A 23113-nucleotide genomic window follows, 5' to 3' on the forward strand; every position below is an offset into this window, starting at 1 on the left:
GTTGTCTCTTTGTTAACTCATATAAGAAAAATTTTGTAAAATGAAAAATCCATAATCGAGTTTAGAAAACAATAGATAAATCTTGTATACCTCCTTTAAAAACTCTTATAGGGAAAATAAGAGATATGACATATAATTTTGTGTAGATATCGTCTCATTAAAAATTATTTATGAGAAACTTTATGAGTAAAACTCATAAAGGAAAAATAGTACAATATGATATATGAACATGTTAAATTCAGGAGGAGACTTCTCCTGATTCTTGCAAATCTCGAAACCATCGCATACCAATACCATAAACATACTTTTGAAATGTCGAAGTTTGTAAGAACTTTGTGAATAAATCTGCGAGATTATCACAAGATTTAATTTGGAAGAAATTTATCTCTCCACTTTGTTGTAACTCATGAGGATAAAATAATTTAAGGGTAATATGCTTAGTGATATTGCTCTTTATATAACATATTTGTATCTGAGCAACACAAACAATATTATCTTTATAGATAATGGTAAGTGATTCAATGGAACTAATATTACATGATATTTGTATGTGGTTTATCATTCTGCGAAGCCACACGCATTCACGTGATGCCTCATATAATGCAATTTATTTTAGAATGATCGGTGGATGTAGCCACTAAAGTCTGTTTGGAAGACTTCCATGAAATGGATGTCCCACCATATAGGAACACAAAGCCTGTCTATGATCTGGTATTGTGGGGATCTGATAAGTAGCCAGCATCAGTGTATCTTATCATATTTAAATCTTAGTTTCTTTGAAATTGAAAGAATAGACCAAGATTTTTGGTGCCTTGGAGATATCGAAAGATATTCTTGACCCCCGTCCAATAACGTTTAGTTCACTGCAAATGGGATATCAAGCCTGGTGCAATTTGCAAAATACATAAGTGCTTCAATGGCACTGAGATATTAAACATCGGGTCCCAGTATCTCTTCTCCATCTTCCCATGGTCTAAATAGATCTTTCTCCATGTCTAAAGATCGAACAACCATGGGGGTTTTAGATGGATATGATTTGTTCATATTGAATTTCTCCAATATTTTCTGGATATAGGCTGCTTAGTGTACTATAATCCCTAAGGGAAGGTGCTTGAGTTGTAAACCTAAGCAAAATTTGGTTTTTTTTTAATCCTTCATCTCAAATTCCGTCTTTAGATGATTACGTACTTTATTGATATCTTGTGCGTTGCCAATAATATTTAGATCATCAACATACAGTGAGATAATACAAAATCTTGTCGAGGATTTCTTGATGAACGCGCATGGACAATCATCATTGTTGCAGTAACCTTTCTGCAGAAGAAACTCATTAAGTTGGTTGTACAATATATGTTGCGGTCTGTGTTTGGATTCATAATTTGGATTCCATCAAGAACCTGCATGTATATGTCCAAATCAAATGACCCATATAGATATGCAATCACTATATCTATCAACTGCATAGATAGATGATTTTATATTGCCAATGAGATAAAATATCGGAATGTGATTCCACTCATGACTAGAGAATAGGTTTCATTGAAATCAATGTTGGGTCTCTGTGTGAACCTTTATTCTATTAGCCTTGCTTTGTATCTCACCACCTCGTTATTCTCATTCAATTTCCGAATGAAAACCCATTTAAATCCCATAGGGAAGATATTTAGAGGTGTATGTATTACTTTTGTGAATACCTCTCTTTTTGTGAGTGAGGCAATCTCTGCTTGGATTGCATTCTTCCATTGAATCCAGTCCGAGTGTTGTTTACACTCCGCCATGGTTTTGGAATCTGGATCATTTTGGAGGTTGTTTGTAATCATAGTGGAGAAGTATGTGTCGATAATTGTAGTCTTTCAATCATATGATTCTCCATAATCTAGATGGTTGGTGGAAATTTCTTGTACCCTTAGTGATTGTTCGTGATTTTTCAATACGATTGAGTCAGGGTATTTCAATGTCCCAATATCATTAATTGAGTGCAATTTTGAGCTGGGTTATGGATGTTGCCCTTCCACTGGGTGTATACTAACCATTGGGTGTCTGTCAACTTGATGTTGACTTACACTTACTGTTTCAGAGGGTTCCTTCCTCTGTTTCCTTTAGCACTTGTAAGAAGCTGTATCTTCCTTTGTGGCCGTACTTCTCCCACTCTTATTTTGAACATGGAGTTGAGTGGTTTTTATTGGTAACTTCACTCTTTCCGGTACATTTTTGGCAAGATTATAAGATTTTGTGACACCTTTGTAGTCAGTAAATGCATCTCGCAGGTTATTTGCAATATATTGTAAATTGATGACTTTCTAAACTTAGAGTTCAGATTCTTGAGTACGTGTATCTGAGGCGGAAATACCTTGGACATTCCAATTAGTTTCCTGGCATTCTTTCTGGTACTTGAAATCTCACCTAATGCCGGGAAATGGTCCTCATTGAATATGCAATTAGCATACCGGGATGTGAATAGGTCCCCTGTGAAGGGCTCGAGGTATTTAATGATCGACGGAGATTGATACCTCACGTAGATCTCTAATTTTCTGTGCGGGCCCATGGATATACGCTGCGGTGGTGAGATTGGTACGTATGTAGCGCAATCGAATTTACACAGATAGGAAATACTTTGTGGATTTTCACATACTAATTGTAGAGGGGAAGTATTATGATATGCAGTAGATCGCAATTGAATTAAGTCAGCAGCATGTAAAACTGCATGGCCCCAACACGAAGTTGGTAAATTACAATTCTGTAATAAGGGTCGTGCAATGAGTTTAATTCTTTTAATAAGGGATTTTGCCAAACCATTTTGAGTATGGATATATGAAACATAATGCTGAACTTGGATTCCTAGGGTCATGCAATAGTCATTGAAGTCACATGAGGAGAATTCTGCAGCATTATCCATTCGAATTGATTGAATTCGATGTTCAGGATAATGTGCTCGTAATTTAATAATTTGAGCTATTATTTTGGCAAATGCATGGTTTCGTGTGGACAAGAGACACACGTGAGACCATCGTGTAGATGCATCTATTAGAACCATGAAATACCTAAATGGTCCGGTTAATAGTTGGATATGACCATATATATCGTTTTAAATACTTTCAAGGAATTTGAGTGTTTCTATTTGAATTTTAAAGTAAGATAGCTTTAAAATTAGCTTCCATATGACACATGAAATGCACATAAAATTCGAAGATTGAGGGAATTTAGCATCACTTAAATCATGACCAATGAAATTATTGATAATTTTTCGCATCATCTCTATGTCAGGATGACCAAAACAATCATGCCAAGTTTGGAATGCATTGACATTCTAAAAAATTATCTTGTACGTAATATTTGCTACGGGTTTGATATGTGTGTAGTACAATCCGAATGTTAAATAGGGAATTTTTTGAAGTACTTGTTTGTCATATCCGTTGTTTTTTTTTAAAGAGAAGACATTGTTGTTATTATGGGTTTTAATATAGAAACCATTCTGACAAATATCTCTATAACTTAGTAAGATACGAATTGAATCAGAATACAATCAAGCATCATCGAATATAACTTGAGTACACATAAGAAGTGTAATTATGGCACGACATGAGCCAACAATTATTGCATCGCGTCTAGCGATTGTCAAAATATTTCCTGGTCTCTTAGTAAGAGTTTGAAAATATTTTATTTCTTTAAATATAGAATTTATGGTGTAAGTGTATACAAGACACATTTCCTTCTTCATCGGATTGACTCCTATAGAAGTCGATTGGTTGATGGATGATGAAGGCCTTCACGCCTCCTGTGCTTCTTCGATGATCACTCAATGGAGATTCTAATATGTGATAATGTATTGTAAGTTGATTGGATTGCAAAGTAGGCAAATGAATAAATAATTCGAACTATCTCTTTCATTAATTGATAATTGATATATATACATGTTAAGAGGTATCCGTTCGCGAAACACTCCTCCGAAGAGACATCTACTCAATCAAGGGATATGTAGCAACTGTACTATAGTTATCAGGCTTATATCATATTATTTCTAACACAATCTCCGCTTTCCGCTCGCGTCGCGTTGCATCATTGCATGGCATGGCATGGCATGGCCGCACGGGGGACCGAGCAATCGGACGGTGTTGCGGCCGCTGGATGCCGCGGATGCTCTACCGCTACCAGGCCGCCACCCAGCCAGCCTGCCAGCCGGAGCGCGTCGCGAGTGGCCAAGACGGCTCCGTCGCTTCGTTCGTCGATCAGCCGTAGAATCCCTGCTCGATCCATGTAAAACGTGCGCTGGACACGACACGGCAGAGGGCGTGCTGTTTTCCGCTCGCGGATGATGGATCGGCCCTACGATCCCCACAGACCGGCCGGTTTGCACGCATCCGCGACCACTCTTGGTTGGCTTCGCTGTTACTTGTTGCCAACAGGTGTACTACATTCACCTCGCCGTGCTATATATCGATCGGTCCAAGCAGGCTGCAAGGCTGGACGTTGCAGAGAAACGAGCACGCAGTTCAATAATTGAGCCAAAAGCCCTCTACGAAAACGAACCGCCTCTTCTTCTTCTTCAAAGAGTAGTGCTCCTGCTCAGGGTTTCCAAAAAAAAGAATCGCCTCCATGCTGCTGGTCCCTAGGCCCTAATCCCCTACGGACAGTTTGGCCGGCCATCCGATCCGTCACAAACGTTAGGTCCACCGGTGATCTGAGCCGTCGGATCTGTCCCTATATATTGCTGGAATTCACTAGCGCTGCAAGTTTGCAACTTGCTGCTGTGTTTCTCTCTCTCATCCTGATTCTGTTCACGTGCTCGTACAAACACAGTAAGTACTGATAGCCACCGTCATCTCTTGCCCATTCTGCAGTACTTTGGGCGACGAAATTCTTCATTCACGTGTGGGAATGATATATATGGTAATACGTACTCGATCCAGGTACGTCTAGGCTTGTTGAATTCTTCTTTATTCTGATGCACTCCTATCTAGTACCCGCCATAGAAATCTAGGAATGAGACCGTCACGGCCGGTGAGAGCACTGCTCTGAACATTTTTCTACGCATGCACCGGCATCCCGGCACGGCGGAGACGGATGTGTGGGTAAACAATGACAGTGCAGGTACTGCCCTACGACATTAACCTACCAGAAAGGAGCATGACGTTCCCATGGTGAATTGCCACGTTTCACCAGAGGTCAGCCCCAACTGATAGGTAGAGTAACTCTAATAGTATATTCATATTTTAATTTTTATATTCTTATATAAATTGATATCTATAAAGATTTTATCTCCCTATCACTCTATCACTTCAACAACATATCTATATTTCACTCTTCATATTTTCTCTTTCATTTCTTAATAATATTTTATAACTAACAATATATTCGTAACAACTATATTTTTATAACAGCTATATTTCTAACGGATATTTTTCAATTGATATTTTTTTAATAGCTATTTTTTAACAGTTATTTTTTTTATCTATATATGCAAGTATATTTGTCATTACTAAGCTATGTCTTCTCTCCCAGCTCTCTCTCTCTATCCTTTCCCATATATCTTTATTTCCTCTCCAACATCGCAATAAGATGTCGCAATATTGTCAAGCAAATTCTCAAGTATTGTTTTCCTTATAGAGAGGTGTAATATTTTCAAATTATATATGATGATATATACAGTTTTTTTTTTCTAAATTAATGTATCATATTCTTTTGACATTACTTATAGTTCCTACAGTAAATAGCTCCTACATCAAATAGTTCACACAAGTATAGTTCACACAACAAGAATAGATACAAATTTTGAGCTGTACTTAGCCGTAGCCAAAATCAATTCTGAACTTTTCGTGTATGATTGTAGTTGTACAAGAAAGTATCATGTTATCAATACTATCAGTCTACTTCTTCATTTCAAAAGGGAAGAAAAATACACTTTTGAAAATGTTGGATAGAGAGATTATTCTAAGATTTTAGAAACTGTAATTGCATTTTTCTGGTGAACGGATTTAAAGATACGAAATTCACAAATTCTACTGTTCATGCTTAATTCACATTACAAGCCTCCTCAGAGGGTCGACGGCTGCTCTGCTCCGGTGGCTCGCTGGCGAACGGCAACGTGGTGGCATTGACGAAGTAGCAAAACAGAATCGTGACTTCACACTGAGCACTCTAGTGACGGTGTAAGTCTTATCGACGATGGAGCAATGATGGCGATGATGTGATGAGGAAGGCGGCGATGAGCTTCGGCTCCACAATGAAGACGATGATAGCAAACTCCGTCACCTCGGTCAAAAGTAAGGCGTAGCCGAGTGGGAGAGGAGGGACGATCCTGCCTATAACGGCCCAGCTCGGAGAGGAGGCGTAGCTCGGGGAGAAGAAAGAGGAATAAGGAGGATGGCGTGGGAGGGAGGCATGTCAAATTTGGCGTGCGGGAGGAGGCGGTTGGCGAGCCCATCAATTTAGCGTTTACGTTGGAGGTTCTTTTGGAGATGAAAAATATTTTCTTTAATTGTAAATATAGGTTATTTTAGCCTCCTCAATTATTCTTTAAATATAAGTTATTCTCAAACTTTTATGCATTTTTTTTCTCTTTTATTCATTTCTTGCCCTTATTCAATGAATACTAACACTCTCATAAATTGATGAGTTATCTTTTCTAATGCATAATAAATAAAGGGCAACAAGATTATTTGATCTACTTTCTTAATCCTTATACACATGTCTAAAACGACCTACATTTGTAATTGAAGGGAGTAGCTCATTTTGACGATGAGCAAGGATGGAGGATGGGATACTGGTCTCTTGGAGTGCCACACATCTGACACGACTGATTTAAAAAACACATGTACTATAGAGAAAGTTTGATGGTTTACCTACTCTCTCAGATAAAGTAACATTACATACCGCTCCAAACAATAACTATTTAGAATATTATCCCAAACAATTTTATTAAATAGCTGTATGTAATATCATCAACCATGGCAGATAGTTTTGTATATGAGAATATCTCTGATATAATTACAGACATAATTACTAAGAAGCTATCTGCAATGTAGTAGTTATCGTAGTCGGTTGTCATTTTGAACTGTCTAAAATACGTAGAGTATGATAGTTAAGCGGGTGACATAGACACTTCATATTTGTGCAGGAGATCCAACTATTAGGTTTTCACTCTCACTTTAGTCTTTCTCTCTCTAACTTCGCTCTCCAAAGATTCACACCATGGCCGCCTCCTCTTCCTTCTCCCGCGTTGTCCTCCGACGATGATGAAGTGGCTGACAATTGGGCGGATGCTCTTTTTGCCGAGCTCGGCTATGATGAGGAAGAGCTGCCTTCGACCAATGATGAGGAGCTTGACACCGAGGAGTACTCGGACTCTACGGAGGAGCTTGAACCCGTACAATACGAGGAATAGGAGCCTGAGCCCAAAGAAGATGACTCGGAGCTTGCGCCCGTGGAAGGAGAGGAGTTGGATCGGTGACCTAGTAGGAGGAGCTCGGCTGCAGCATGCGCAGAATTGTACGATTTATCGTGTACAGGATACAAAACTACACACAATCCGTGTAAGGCAGCTGCGAGTTCTACAGAGCATATAATACTGAGGTATATGACGACACGAGCCAATCCGGGACGGCAGGAGGGCGATGATTTGATCGATACCAACCTGCAGGACCAAAATTTAGCTGCTACTGTTGTGCTTGTGCATACAATAGTAGCATGGGAATCTTCTCCGCTCGTTCTCTCCCGGCAGCAGAGTGTAGTCACGGTCGATGTTGCGTGCGGTCGGCCTTGGTACAGGCTGGAGAAGACCTCCAGAGGGATAGGCTGCCCAGCCCAGCTGCTGTGCTGGCTACTGCATGCTCCCCGGCAGGAACGCAGCGCTCTGGTACGTACGTGTGCTGCATGCCTCCGGCCTCCAGGATCCAGCTTGCAAACAGAATCGGACAAGGACGTAACGCTAAGCGCTTGTTCTCCTTGCGAAAGGATCCGCTGTAATCGTAATCAGTGAAGAGTATAATTTTCTCGTTCAAGTGGGCGATCCGACCTTCGTTATTTCTTTAATGGCCAGAGAGGGCCAATGTTTTGCAGGTCCAGCCAATTAATCCGATCGAAGTCGCCCCAGCTGCCGGAGCAACGATCGATGTGCTCGATCGATCGATCGGCCGTGTCCCCGCGTCCAGCGGTCAGTGCTCTTCTGTTGTCCAGAGGTGGGCAGCGTACAGCTAAGGCTGGCACGGCTGTTGCGATCGTTTTGTATTTTGGCGTCCGTCCACTCTCGTCGATCACCTGTCAGAGATGAGCCAAATCAACTTACTGTATTAAAAGCCACGTAGGCGCCAGCCACACGGCCAAAAGCAGCGTCAGTTGATGGATGGGCAGGGTATCAGTATGACAAGCCATCTTAGCCATGTCTCCCCTTTTCTTTTTCACCTACTGCGTGCACACATACACACACTTATGTATGTATGTATGTATGTATAAATTGGGATGTCATAGGGTATCATCCAGTTTCACGCGCCATTTCATTTACTAGAACAGTTTCTCACGACTACTGTTTGCGTTACGGGCTATAGAAGAGCGCATCTGCCGACTTCCCGGCACGTACATGTGCTGTCCCAGGCAATTCAGCTTAATTTCAGCCCTTTGGTACAACTGCCGCTTCATCATCATCCTGCCCTGTCCCATGCATGGGCCAGAAAATGACACAGTTCGTACCGTTTCCACGTTTCAAACCGGCAGGCATGCAACATCACATTCCAAGTTTTCTACACTTGAAACGATTGATCATAACGAATGTATAGCACTAGCGGGTGGCAATCAAGTAAATGAATCGGGAAGCAGGCTTCTGACATATAGTAGTATTTCAAGATCTCAACCAACTCCATCGATTTCATGAGCTAGCGATGGCAAAATATAGGCCTTGAAAGTTTGAAACATCTCTCTGATTCTCCATCGTACCAATGAAAGGTGCCACGAGGTCTGCTGTCTGCACTCAGCAGTCGCCAGCTTCCCCGAACGAGCCATCTAAAGCTCGAGACGTAACTCCCTTTCACATCAGCTTACTAGCTCGCATTATTTTGCCGCATGCCACATTTGACCACTCCATTTCGATATGCAGAGAGCAGACTACCTGTCGTCTAAGTAGCCCAGGAGTAAATATCAGGTGCAGTATTACCTGCGTCAGATCGTCAATTGCCGTAGCCAAACTCCGGTAGGTAGTCCAGGGAGTACTAATTCTTGGACCATGACGAGCCAGCCAAGCTAATCTATTAGATATATTAAAGGGCCACGAATCCTAGTCCAACATGTCAAGTTACTTTAGTTACTATTCATTTAGGTCCCACATTAAAGGGCTACGAATCGGAGTCCAACATGTCAAGTTAATGTAGTTACTATCCATTTAGGTCCCACATATATACATGTATATATAAATATATATATGCATATATATAATATAATTTTCATTTTCAGAACATTCTTGAAAATGTCAAAATAAATATTAGTTATATTGATAAATCGACTGAAATAATCTAAAATACAAAGAAAAATATCTAAAACTTAAAAAATATATAACAAATTTTGTTAAATTCGTAGTACCGTCGTCTACGTATTAAAATCATATACATACATGAAAGTACTAATTCTTTCCTTATAATTAAATGAATATGTTAAATATAAATATTGAGATGTCCAAAATTAGTAAACCTAATTTTTTAAGATTTTTTTTATCATGCTCTGTATAAAAAAACGCCGCCTAGTTTTCTACTGCAACCCACCGCGAATCTGGCCAAGCGAGCGGACGAGAGGCCGGGCGGCTCGGCCCCATCCCCTGCCGACCAATCATGCCCGGCCGAAACACAAGTGGCCATGCATGCATCCGTGGTGGAGCAAGTCAGGCAGGAAGCATCGCCGCTGCTGCCCCGTGCTGCGCCACCGCGTGCGTCGCCCCGCGAGTTTTCTAAGCACAGGCGCCAATAATTTTAGCGGAAGCATCACCTGAACACCTGGTCACCAGCATCAACAACCCAAACACAAAATCAACACATGAGATAGATGTTTTTTAAGCCAGTCTATATTATTTGAGCATGACTACAAACTGTTTTCATTGGTCTACAGTTATAAAGACTGTTTAATATTTATAGACCTGAAAATAGAAAACTAAGTATAACCATATTCCTAATCTCTCCAACTACAATTAAATCTGTTTGTAACCGACTCTTATACATATATTAAACACATGGTCCAACATTCCCCATTACACATCTCCGGAATCGAAGACCGGCTCCCCTGCCTGCACACTTCGAGAGCCAGCCTGCCTGCCTCGCATCAAACAATTATATATCAAAGAGGTTCCCATCGTCTCCTTCCTCCTGCAGTGCAGGCTCGGCTCATCTGATCGATTGACTGGTCTTGTCTGTCCATCCATGTCAACTCACATGGAGTAACGAAGCTGGCCAGCGCCTAATAGTATAGTGTATATAAGCGAGCAGTGCGGGGGAGGTCGAGTTCATGAGTTGCTGCTGCCTGTCATATGATGGTGATAAGCTGATGGTAGGAGCGAGATTTTCTGACAAGCTCGCGACTGAGCAGTATAAGTTTGATAATTTCAGAGCTCAGACGGTGGAAGTGGTGCCACATGATCGCTTCACTGCATGCCCCTGCACCAGGTGACGACTGGATTTGAACTGATTGGTGGCAGCCAGGACTCCAGGGGTCAATGGTCTGCAGCTGAACAGTAGTCGGATGAGAATGTGGTTTCTGCTTTGGACCTTGTTCGACTAGTTTTATGCAGCGGTTTGGACCGGCAAGGGTGTGGAAAATAGCAAGTGGTTCTCTGCAGCGGTTTGGACGAAGCAGAAGCGAAGGAGACACAAGATTTTTCCTTTTGGGACACACAAGAAGTAACAATGAAAAGAAAAGAGATGGCAGCACTCAACATGGGCCATGTCACACGTTTGAGTCTGTGGCCTGGACAGATGAGCTGCGTACTTGATTCCATTGGTGGAGCAGAAGGGAAGAGCTGAAGAAGAGCAGGCTGTGGAAGCTCCAGGTCGCAGGCCTGCACGCACAGCTACTCCACTCCCGGCCCAATTCAAAACATGTCACCAGCCTTACGCCCGGCCCGGAAAGAACACTGAGTTTCCACAGAGAACTAGAAAAATAACGGGCCAGCGCGCCGTATGACCCATATCACTGACGTAGAAACTAAAATGCAAAAGATTTTTTGAAAAATCAACTCAATATGTTTTGCGCCACTAAAACAGCATAGGAGGAATCTTCGGAAATTAAGTGGATAATTTTCATGGCTGATATATATGATAAGTCATTGATATGTGTTTATTGATTTTTTTTACTAACTTGAGTTGAAGTAAAATGAAATTAAAACGATTTTCTCTAAATCCAGGTGATTTATTCTCACCAGATTATCAAGTGCCTAGGAAATTAGTTTTATCGAATGATCTAATGCTGTGCTGATATTGACGCCGGAGTTTTTCAATTTAACGGCAAAATTTAAAATCAGCACCGAATGGTCCAATTTTAGCTAACTATGTACACCAGACTATTTCCAACAGAGAAGGATGCAAACTAAATTCTGCTGAGTGGTATTCACCGAACAGTTCGGTGATAAGCTGTGTAAGCACCAAAGAGTATACCAGAGATTTTCTTACAGAGGGTGAAATTACGAAGTCTAGTACTACCTCCGTTTCGCAATGTTTGTCCACGCCCACCATTACGTATAAACCAAGAAATACTGAAATCGAGTAAAAAATGCAGTGAGATGACCATGCTACCCCTAATCAATGCAAGGATGAGAGTAAGTAACTCATCAACTTTGGAGTAAATGTATGCATGCACTCAATGTCATAATAGGAAAATAGACCATAAAGCATCCTTGGTTACCGCAATGGATAAATAATTTGAGATAGATACTCCCGAGGACATGGACAAACATTGAGAAATGGAGGGAGTACAATGTTACCCACTGGAAGGTCCGGTATATGCAGGATTGAACATCGAACTAATCAACAAACTATTTTTTCAGAGGGATTGAAATAGTGTGTTCTTGTAGAGATGAAGTCATCGAATATTCCGGTGACTAGACAGTGAATACCGAAGCAATGCCTTCAAGCTAGCTGCAGCGGTGATTGGCGGCCGGCTTCGAGCGACGACGCACAACAGTGTAGGCGGCAGCTTCTTCGGCGGCCAGACGAGGGAGGAGATGGCCCGCGACATGGCGAAGCGAGGAGGTCGTCGGCTTCCATGCCGGCAGTGTCCCCTCCACCCACCTTTTTTTGTTGTTATTCTTTTGATCTGTGGCAATGGTCTTCGAGTCACCATGTTCGGTGCAGAGGACGGTTGCCAAGGTTTGGGCAGCGTCGATGATTAGTGGTGCACCTAGAACTGGTTTGGGAGGCCACCAACTTCCATGCCGACGAGGTGCCGTGCCTCTTCCTTTTTTTCTGATATGTGCAGATAGGCACCCATCGGTTCCCGGGCAATGGCGTGGTGGCAACTGCAGCCCCCACCAGATCAGCCACCGATGTTACTATTCATACTATTCACGCTACTGGTACTGTTCATGCTATTCACACATATATACAGTTATGAAGTAAAAACAACCGTAGCTAGAAAACATATCGAATCAATCGTACATTTCAATTCTTGCGAAGGGAGACAATTCGATTCCCTAGCTTGGTCTCCAACAGACCTTCATGCTGACAATTTATTGAGAAACCACTGCTACCGAGTGTAGTCTAGCGAGCCCTCGACAGAACAATTACAAAGGAAACATAATATAAAGAAAAATACTTATTCTTTATTTATCTATATTTACAATAAAAAATTATATCCGTATATATCTTTCAAAAAATCAAAGATAGATCTACATTTGATTGCAAAATCCAGGCTTCCTAATACTTTTTACTAAGATGATGGCTAGGTTTAACGATAGAGACAGCGAGTTCCACCATTCAAAAGTGATGACTACGGGTAGCAATCTTAAAGATGCCAAAAGAGTGTGTGCAACTCCAAATTGAAAAAAGATTCCCAAAAAAACTCCAAATTGAAAAAAAAATAATCCTAACTCGATATCTGTGTCACCATTTCCAGTTTCAGCAACAAAAAAGATGAGACACTTGTTTATGGAACTCCATTCGAGCTTGCAACTCATCGTTGACTTTTCCAACTCGAATGTTAGAGACAGAGTATACTTGCCATAAAATTGGGACGTCGAGGAAGCGAAACGAGCTTTGTTCTCCTCTGTTTTCTTATGCAATCTGAACTTATCAGATAACGCATCTTTCTCAAGTGAAGTGCCGTTTGTCTTCCACCTGCACCAACAAATAATGCAGGAATCATTTCGTGATAAAAATATTTGCAACAAATAATGCAGAAATCTTTTCGTGATAAAAATATTTTGGATTTATAAGAGAATGTATAATTGGTGTTTAGAGGATGTGTTTATGGGCACTGACATATGTGATTAGATAGAGGATGAAGTGTTTACTTTAAAAATAATTAATCTTATTTAAGTACTTATAATCTTTATTTACATTAAAAATTACAATATATATATATATATGTTTAACATTTTTTTTCTTTTTTAAGCACATAGTATTATTCATGTCTACCACGAATTGAAAAAGGCCTATCATGAAGCACAAATAAAACATTCGATCAGATGACTGTACTTTTCTATTGTTGCAAAGGCAATACACTGATATGCTTTGTTTTTCTCCACATAGATAGTTTGCGGAACATATTCCCACTTGTACTACAATGCCGACCGATATTTTATAAAACCAAAGATTGTAGCAAGACCATGAGGACAGCCAATATTACCCTTTACAACCCGCGAGTCCAAAACGAAACCCACCGCGGCAACGCTACCGGCCGCTCGCCCCGCGCCTGCCCACCACGCGATTCCTTTTTTTTCTCCCAAAATTCGCGGTCGTCTATATAAACCCGTCCCCCACCACTTGCCAGATTGTCACCCCTCCCTCTCCTCCACTCTAGGCTGGGTCGCAGCCATGCCTCCCATCACGAGCTCCCTCCTCTCCCGCTCCACCACCAGCTCCTCAACCCGCATCTCCGCTGCCGCAGCAGCAGCGATCTCCAGGCCCACCTCGGACGCCGCCCCGTCGTCCTCGTCTCCTCCCTCCCGCCCAATCACAAGCCCGCGGCCCAACCTGGCGTCGCCCTTTGCGTCCGGCCTCGCAGGCCGCCTCTTCGGTGGCCACCGCGCCGCCGCCCGCTCCGTCTCGTCCGCGGCCGCCGTCTTCGAGCGCCGGTTCGCCTCCGCGGGTATGAATTGCGACTTGGATGGGCAGACTGGGTCAAAATATTGCATCGGGTTTGGGTCGCTCCCTCTCTGATTGAGTCTCTGTCTCGGCTTGTGTGTTTTTTCCTCTCCAGCGACCAGGAACTCGTACGATGAAATCCTGACGGACCTCAGGAGGCCGGGAAGCGGGGAGGAGTTCGGGAAGTACTACAGCCTGCCTGCGCTCTCCGATCCGCGGATTGGTGAGTTTGTTGCAGAGGATTTTTGGATGCTCTGGTACTCTATTTTGATGCAATTTTGTTCAATTGTGGTAATGATGTGGTTTGATCCTAAGTTTGTGGTGGGTGAATTGAGAATTCACGAGGCTTGTACGCTTCGATCTGTTTCCGTGGGTCAATTGTGTGTAACGTGTTTGGTGGATGAATTGGTGGGTCATATTCGGAGGTTCAGAGTCTCTGATCTACTCTAATGGTGTGTTCTGCGTAATGCTGGAGGTGAAACATGGAAGGCTTGATGTGTTTTTGATGTGCGAATTGTCTGTGATGATGATGTTGACATATCTGTTGGACGCGTTATTGTTTTTTGGTTTTTCCCCATGTAGTTTTGTAGGTTTCTATCCGTTTCTATGGCTGAGTTATCTGAAAATATTTATGATTTGATCCATGTATTTGGTTCTTCCTGTCAGATCGGCTCCCCTACTCTATAAGGATTCTTCTCGAGTCGGCAATCAGAAACTGCGATGACTTTCAGGTCACTGGGAAGGATGTTGAGAAGATCTTGGACTGGGAGAACAGTGCACCAAAGCAAGTTGAAATCCCGTTCAAGCCAGCCCGTGTCCTCCTCCAGGTACTGATCTTGCAACATCTCTCAAATTTCCCTTTTATTCCAAGTTCTGTGGATAGAATGATTATGAGCTGGAAATATTCCTGTCAATAGCTTTTCATGGAAGGAATCTTGCAATTGTAGCTCCACTTTTCTATCCTATCGAGAAAGTGGAGTTCCCCATGGTTTATCTTTTGCCGATGAGCCAATCGGTGGGGTGTTTGATTGGTACTGTCTGTTGGGTTGTTTGATGATAGACGCCAACATCAGAAGGTGTAGGTGGCATTGCATTTCCATATTGTATTCCTGTTCTCATAAGTTATAACAGTGGTTAAAGGTCAACACCGTTCTATTCTAATCTGGCAAGTGCTAGCTAAAGCTAGATATATTGCTTATCTAAGTCTGATATTACTTCGATGAGGTGTAGTTGATGTGATTCTATGTTCTGCTTTCCGAAATGTTATGATTTTGTTGTTGAGGCTAGTTCACTGATGACTCAGTCTGCTCACTTTTACCTGTTGTCTGAATGATAGGATTTTACTGGTGTCCCGGCTGTTGTTGATCTTGCATGCATGAGGGATGCTATGAGCAAACTTGGCAGCGACCCAAACAAAATTAATCCTCTGGTGAGTTAATAGCGCAATGCTGATATTATAATCTTCTCTTCTTGGTGTTCTGTCATTTTTTTTATTGCAACGTGTGGCTGATGTGCTCTACAACTTATCCTTCAGTATGCCATCAATTAGAATGCGATGCATCTATGTTTTATGAACTGCAATGAACCTTTACGGTTGTATGAACTGCTAGGAATCTTGCCTGTATATGAACGATTTTGTGTTATTTAAGAAATTCTATCATTATTATTACAATTAACAACAATAGGTGTTACCTTCTTTAATAGAATGATGTACATCATGCTTGTGATTTAATTTCTAATGCATGTACGCTATTGGCCAGTCTTTCTTGGAACTGTCTTCTCTAGTTCGATTTTCCTTTGAATCGGATGAGGCCATGTTCTGGATGTTGGGTTGATTGAATGGAGTTTTGAAAGTAATTCTGTGAAGTCCTTTCCCCTCCAGTTAATTTTTATCCTCTAATGTTGCTTTTCCCCACACATCCCCATAATGTAGCTAGCATGCATATAGATATTGCAAATTGATGCTTGTGCCTGTTTATTTTTGCTGATATAGCTGAATGTACTATATGACATGTATTTTGTTTACAGGTACCTGTAGACCTTGTTATTGACCATTCAGTACAAGTCGATGTGGCAAGATCACAAAACGCTGTTCAGGCAAATATGGAGCTAGAGTTCCATCGTAACAAGGAGCGGTTTGGGTTCTTGAAATGGGGATCCTCTGCATTCCGCAACATGCTTGTCGTTCCACCTGGATCTGGCATTGTCCACCAGGTAGATATAATTAATATTCCACCAGAGTTGATTTTACCATTTCAAAACTCTTAACACCCATTTCATTTTTTAGGTGAATCTTGAATATCTGGCCAGGGTTGTGTTTAACAATGGTGGGATCCTTTACCCTGACAGCGTTGTAGGGACTGACTCTCACACGACTATGATAGATGGTCTCGGTGTTGCTGGGTGGGGAGTTGGTGGTATAGAGGCGGAAGCTGCAATGCTTGGTCAGGTGAAGTAAATGTCAATATCTAAAAAGTCTGCGGTTCTGATATTCATTCTCTCTTTATTTAATGGTGTGACAATTGCAAACTTTGAGCCTTTAGTTCAAAACTTTGAGCCTGGGTAATATTATGTACACATACCTTTTCTCTTTATTACGTATCATTTTTTGGTTGACCATCTGCTTCGACAGCTTCTGTATTGAATGTGGCTCTTTGTGCAGCCAATGAGCATGGTCTTGCCAGGTGTTGTCGGCTTCAAGTTATCAGGCAAGCTGAGGAATGGAGTTACAGCCACAGATTTGGTTCTAACAGTAACTCAAATGCTTCGGAAACATGGTGTTGTTGGGAAATTTGTTGAGTTTTATGGTAATCATAGTGCCTTTGTTTTTTAATCAATGCCTTTTTTTAAGAGCTTCTCTAATGCTATATATCTGAAGTTCTGAACTTCTAAATTTCCTTTTATTAAGAGCTTCTCTAATTCTATGTATCTGAACTTCTAAAACTCAGGGCAAGGTATGAGCGAATTGTCACTTGCTGATCGGGCCACTATTGCAAACATGTCACCAGAATATGGTGCAACTATGGGTTTCTTCCCAGTTGATGGAAAGACATTGGACTACTTAAAGTTGACTGGCAGAAGTGATGATACAGTAAGCTTTTAGCGGCAGTAGTCTATCTGTGTCCTATGCACTTGTTTCTAATGTTGGTTGTTGTATATTTTAGGTGGCCATGGTAGAGTCCTACCTGCGTGCCAATAAGATGTTCGTTGACTACAACCAGGTCAGTGTCTGTCATCTGTTGAGCAGAAGCAGATGCTGGTACTTCGGTACATGCCTATTGTTTTACTGACTTTGTCCTGAATGTAGGTTGAAGCTGAAAGAGTATATTCATCTTATCTAGAACTTAACCTGGAAGAGGTGGAACCATGTCTGTCAGGACCAAAACGGTAACGTACTTGATTTAGTCATGCTATTCGCATATCTTTATCCTCATTCAGTAATGAATTTGATGGACCTTCTCAACAGGCCTCATGATCGTGTGACATTGAAGAACATGAAGTCAGATTGGCTTTCTTGCTTGGACACCGATGTAGGGTTCAAGGTAAGGATTCCCTCTGTATGGATCGCAATATCACTCCCAACTATGCTTATTGTGTATATTCCACTGATCACCGTCTTGCAAGCTTATCAATTATATCAAATAAATGACTGGAGCTGTTCCATATTTCTAACATTGCACAGAATAGTAGGATACAGATACAAACCATTTATAATTGATATTGTTCTGTACTTTGTTTCCCATTTCCTTGTTCCTATGCTCACTGCAACCATATTGCAGGGTTTTGCTGTCCCCAAAGAATCACAGGGCAAAGTTGCAGAATTTTCGTTCCATGGGACTCCTGCAAAGATGAAGCATGGTGATGTTGTAATTGCGGCAATAACTAGTTGCACTAACACATCAAATCCTAATGTAATGCTGGGAGCTGCTTTGGTTGCCAAAAAGGCTTGTGAATTAGGCCTGGAGGTTTGGTTCTTGACTTCATCTTCCAGCTTGTTTTTTTCTACTTATTTTACCTTGGCTAACTTGGCTCAATATTGATGCACTGCTTCAAAACAAAAGAACTCTGTTGGTTTGGTTTATACCTGGTTCCAGGCTAAATTTTTTGGCTATTGTCCCAGATAAATCATTTCAGTTTTCTGTTATTATTATTGGAAATTTAAAATTCAATGCTGCATTTGGTCTATGTATGCTATGAAAACCATCCTTTAGTTTAACACTGGTTCGTGTCAATCAGGTAAAGCCATGGATTAAGACAAGCCTTGCACCTGGTTCTGGAGTTGTGAAGAAGTACTTGGATAAGAGGTGAGTCTTGCTTCAATGAACTCGAATTCTTATCTTGTACTGTCAGGCTTTGTAACTCTTTGTTTTTCTGGCAGTGGTTTGCAGAAATATCTCGACCAACTCGGCTTCCATATTGTTGGCTATGGTTGCACAACCTGCATTGGAAATTCCGGAGAACTTGATGAATCTGTGTCTGCTGCAATTTCTGAAAATGGTGATTTTAACATCATTGGATACAAGTTGTGAATAGAGCACATTGCTTATCTTCCCTCTTCTTTTTTCAGATATTGTTGCTGCTGCTGTATTGTCCGGAAACAGGAATTTTGAAGGACGTGTGCATCCATTAACCAGAGCAAATTACCTTGCTTCGCCTCCACTAGTAGTGGCTTATGCCTTGGCTGGCACAGTAAGTGGGAGGACCTGTTTCTAGTGTGCTACTGTCCTTTATGTAGTTTCAGTAAAAAAAATGTTGCTTACCAACTCTTGCATTCTGTTCCTAGTTTCTGACTATCCTGCCCATTTTAAGGGAAGACCGTCCTTACTGATCATCACAAATGCTGGTATAATACAATGAGCAATACGATTTATTTAGCTGAAACAGACTAATCAGTGGAACTCTTAAAGCCGCAGTCTCGGAAGCAAATCAAAAAGCAGGGATTATGAGTACCTTCCATGTTATTTCTTTGTCGTTTACGTTTTTCATTCACTAAACAGTTACATTTGCTCAGGTTAATATTGATTTTGAGAAAGAACCAATCGGCACCTCGAAAGATGGGAAAGAGGTTTACTTCAGGGACATTTGGCCTTCCACGGAAGAGATAGCTGAGGTCAGCACCCAGCACTGCAACTTTGACTGTATTTCTTTTCCTGAACTCTTTTTTACTTGCTTTGTGACACCTTTTAAGAGTCAGAACATGTTTCATGCTTGTGCTTTTAATTCTGCTAGGTTGTCAAGTCAAGTGTACTCCCTGACATGTTCAAGAGCACATATGAGGCGATCACCAAAGGAAATCCTATGTGGAATGAGCTGTCAGTCTCAACAAGCACTTTGTACCCTTGGGATCCGTCATCCACGTACATACATGAACCTCCTTATTTCAAGGATATGACAATGACCCCTCCTGGCCCACGGCCTGTGAAGGATGCATATTGCCTTCTGAATTTTGGCGACAGTATCACAACTGATCACATCTCCCCTGCCGGAAACATCCACCCAGACAGCCCAGCTGCAAAATATCTAAAGGAACGTGGTGTTGAAAAGGACTTCAACTCATATGGTAGCCGACGAGGAAATGATGAGATCATGGCTAGGGGAACTTTTGCCAACATTCGCCTTGTGAATAAATTCTTGAAGGGTGAGGTTGGACCGAAAACAATCCACATTCCATCTGGAGAGAAGCTTGCTGTTTTTGATGCTGCTATGGTAATATACTCCTAATCCATATTTTGCTGTCCAGTGATACAATCTATGTACTAGCAGCATACAAATTTGATTTCCATTCAATTTTTTTTGGGTGCTTCTACAGAAATACAAGAATGAAGGGCATGATACTATAATCCTGGCTGGTGCCGAGTATGGCAGTGGAAGCTCTCGGGATTGGGCTGCAAAGGGTCCAATGCTGCAGGTAACGTTGCTTCTGCAGTAGTTTCTTCAGCTAGGCCATTAACTAACCTCTTTCTTCTTACTAATGGGATTGGGTACCTTCATTTGGCGACTGCAGGGAGTAAAGGCTGTGATAGCAAAGAGCTTTGAGAGGATTCACCGTAGCAATCTTGCTGGCATGGGAATCATCCCTCTATGTTTCAAGGCAGGGGAGGATGCAGACACCCTTGGGTTAACAGGCCGTGAGCGCTACACGATCCACCTTCCGGCCAATGTAAGTGACATCAAGCCTGGCCAAGATGTTAGTGTGACAACTGATGATGGGAAGTCATTCACTTGCACACTCAGATTCGACACTGAGGTATGATTGTTCTTTCCCATGCATTACGTGCTGATGGTGATTTTTTTAGATTAAAACGCACGCTATACACGCCCCCTGATACGCACCCGTGGTTCCCTAAAACCTGAACCGCGGGCGGGTAGCGCTCGTACCACTCGATGCGAAAGGCAGGGGTCGAATCCCCGACCCAGCCTCCCGCCACCTCGAGCGCTACCAACGCGCTGGGAGCGCGTTCGCATGCTGATGGTGATTAACCATACTGGTTGGTTGCTGATGTTGCCTTGTTATCTCTGTTCAGGTGGAGCTTGCATATTACGACAATGGTGGCATTCTACCATATGTCATCAGAAAGATGGTGGAACAGTAGATTGTACTATTGAGACGATTCCGATGTTGTGACTCGTAATTGGTGTAAATGGTTTGTTTAGCACACCCCATTTTTGAAGAGTACTTGTAATAATAACCTCTGAGATACTCGCAGAGAACTTTATGTCAAAAATTTTGTAAGCTACTGACCATTTGTCTTCTTTAAGACACGTTAATAATGTTGCAACTTTGCAAAATATCTATGTTCTACATATTTCTTTACTTTGCTATAGAGCATAACAATTCTAATCCCTTGTCATCTCCAAACTATTTTAAAAAAATTTATGTATACATTGCTACTTCAACAATCCTTAGTTGAATATAAATTGGATTACAATTGTAATGAAAAAATTGTTGTGAAAACCGTATGGTTGGTACAATGCAGGTTTTGTGTTCAATATAAATATATATTGTTGTAATAAAAAATACTACGAGCATATGATCGTTCGCAAGGACAGAATATGTAGTTTTTTGTTGGATTGTTGCAATAAGAATATATAATCTTTTGCATTTCAAGTGTGTGTGCCCCATCACATGTACACTCATCCATTAGCTAAATTGCAGATATAATGGTGTGGAACTTACAATAATTCAAGACCCTAACCCATGCTCTCAATTGACGCTTTACAATTTATTGCAAAATTGCAAATCTTACAGATTAAATATGAAAGAACAGGTTCGTGCGTAAAAGAGTTATTTGGCTGTTTTCTACTTCGCTTGCAAGTTGCATCGATTGAGAACAAGAAGACAAGAATAGGTTCGTGCATGGTGCGTGAGATGAGAATTTTCTTACCTTGAGTCCCACCGATGAGCGACAATCCCGGATTGCCAGCTCCTGTAACCGGCAGAGTGCCAAAGCGGTGCTTCCTGCGGCGATAGGCAGACGTGCAGACAGCATGTAAGGCCAACTCCAGCAGCAGTAGGGTTATTCAGTGCTACAGTACTTGAGGGTACTGTAGAACTGGGAATCAATCTGCAGCAGATACACGCCACAGTGACGCACAGTACCACTACAGTGTTGCGGAGGGTGAGGGTTGGTCTGCTTTTTGTGGGTTACTGTAGCAGACGCATCGCTATAGCAGTGCTGTCTACAATGATGTCAGTGGGTCCGGAGGGCACTGTAGCGGTACTGTTCACAGAGGCCGACAGCAGTATCAGAGAGAGAAAAGGAGTAGTAGAAGGTAGGAAATAGGGTGACTGCTGGAGATAAAAAAATAAGGGATACTGTAATAGTAATAGGGAATGTTGTAATAGTATTTTTAAGATAAAAATTTAAGATAGCTACTAGAGATGACCTAAGACGCTAAACGAGGACACACAAGATAGGTAGACGCGTGTGCATGCTATCAAACGACAGCCGCATCACTGTTTAGACACGGATGCCGTCTCTGCTATTCCGGATCTATTTATAGCAGGGGTTGTACACTGTAGCTATAGTGTTACGGATAGGATGAGAAACTTAAATTTGAGGTATTCTGTCTTTCGGATGGTTATGTATAAAAATAATAATAAAAGACAGTAAATAAAGTAACGGTTAGAATTAAAAAAAAAGACATCGTAATAGTAATGAAAAATGCTATACAAGATTGCTTCTGAAGTGCTATCCAACATACTAAAACTGATCTGGTCGGAGATAGTGTTGGAAGAATAGAGTGCTTTTGTACCTGAAAGGCTCATCACCGATAATGTGCTAATTGCTTATGAGTGCTTGCATTCCATTTGAAAGCAACGCTCCCAGACCCCTTTCTTTGCTCTGAAAGTTGACATGACAAAGGCCTATGATCAGGTTGAATGGTGCTATCTTAAAATCGTTTTGTTGAAACTATATTTTTGAAAGGATAACAATATCGTATAAAGGGGAGGTGAATAGACATATTCTAAAAAAATTTATAAACTAAATGTAACGGATTAGTAATATGCGGACAATCCGTAAATTTTTCTGGAATCTCCGCAAAAATGCGAACATTTCGTAGAAATCTACGGATACTCTAGAGATTTCAGGAAAAACTCAAGAGATATCTATGCAATATAACATAGATGAAATCCATAAATTACCCAACACCAATATATTTATTCCAACCTATTTCACCAAATACCTGTAGCTAAAACTTTATAAAAAGTAGATCGAGTAATATGTATAAATAAAGAGCAAGAACTCAAGAACAAGAAACAAGAGATGAGTCACGTTATTTATTTTTTAAAGTTTAGACACATCCACTAGAGTTTTTTACATCTCTGTTGAGAACTTATGAAA

At 41.3% G+C, this 23113-nt stretch overlaps 1 protein-coding gene across 1 annotated transcript; it reads left to right on the forward strand.

The window, feature by feature from the left end:
- Positions 1-13943: 13943 nt before the first annotated feature.
- LOC133916961 (aconitate hydratase, cytoplasmic-like) lies at positions 13944-21056 on the forward strand. The gene is made up of 20 exons (XM_062360872.1): positions 13944-14271; positions 14383-14490; positions 14934-15094; positions 15604-15696; positions 16296-16481; positions 16555-16716; positions 16930-17074; positions 17216-17358; positions 17432-17488; positions 17575-17654; positions 17734-17809; positions 18047-18232; positions 18504-18571; positions 18646-18764; positions 18835-18956; positions 19279-19377; positions 19497-19973; positions 20077-20175; positions 20272-20514; positions 20792-21056. Exons 1-20 carry the CDS (start codon positions 13998-14000, stop codon positions 20858-20860), a joined length of 2967 nt encoding a protein of 988 aa, XP_062216856.1. The 5' UTR covers positions 13944-13997; the 3' UTR covers positions 20861-21056.
- Positions 21057-23113: the final 2057 nt, after the last annotated feature.

The sequence above is a fragment of the Phragmites australis genome, chromosome 4 (assembly GCF_958298935.1).
Source record: "Phragmites australis chromosome 4, lpPhrAust1.1, whole genome shotgun sequence".
NCBI classification, from domain to species: Eukaryota; Viridiplantae; Streptophyta; class Magnoliopsida; order Poales; family Poaceae; genus Phragmites; species Phragmites australis.

Bases quoted from the DNA above. Each gene is read 5' to 3' on its own strand.
- LOC133916961 (XM_062360872.1), top strand. From the start codon at position 13,998: ATGCCTCCCATCACGAGCTCCCTCCTCTCCCGCTCCACCACCAGCTCC. The intron at 17,489-17,574 runs GTCAGTGTCTGT...TCCTGAATGTAG, and splicing joins TGTTCGTTGACTACAACCAG to GTTGAAGCTGAAAGAGTATA. The intron at 18,572-18,645 runs GTGAGTCTTGCT...TTTTTCTGGCAG, and splicing joins AAGAAGTACTTGGATAAGAG to TGGTTTGCAGAAATATCTCG.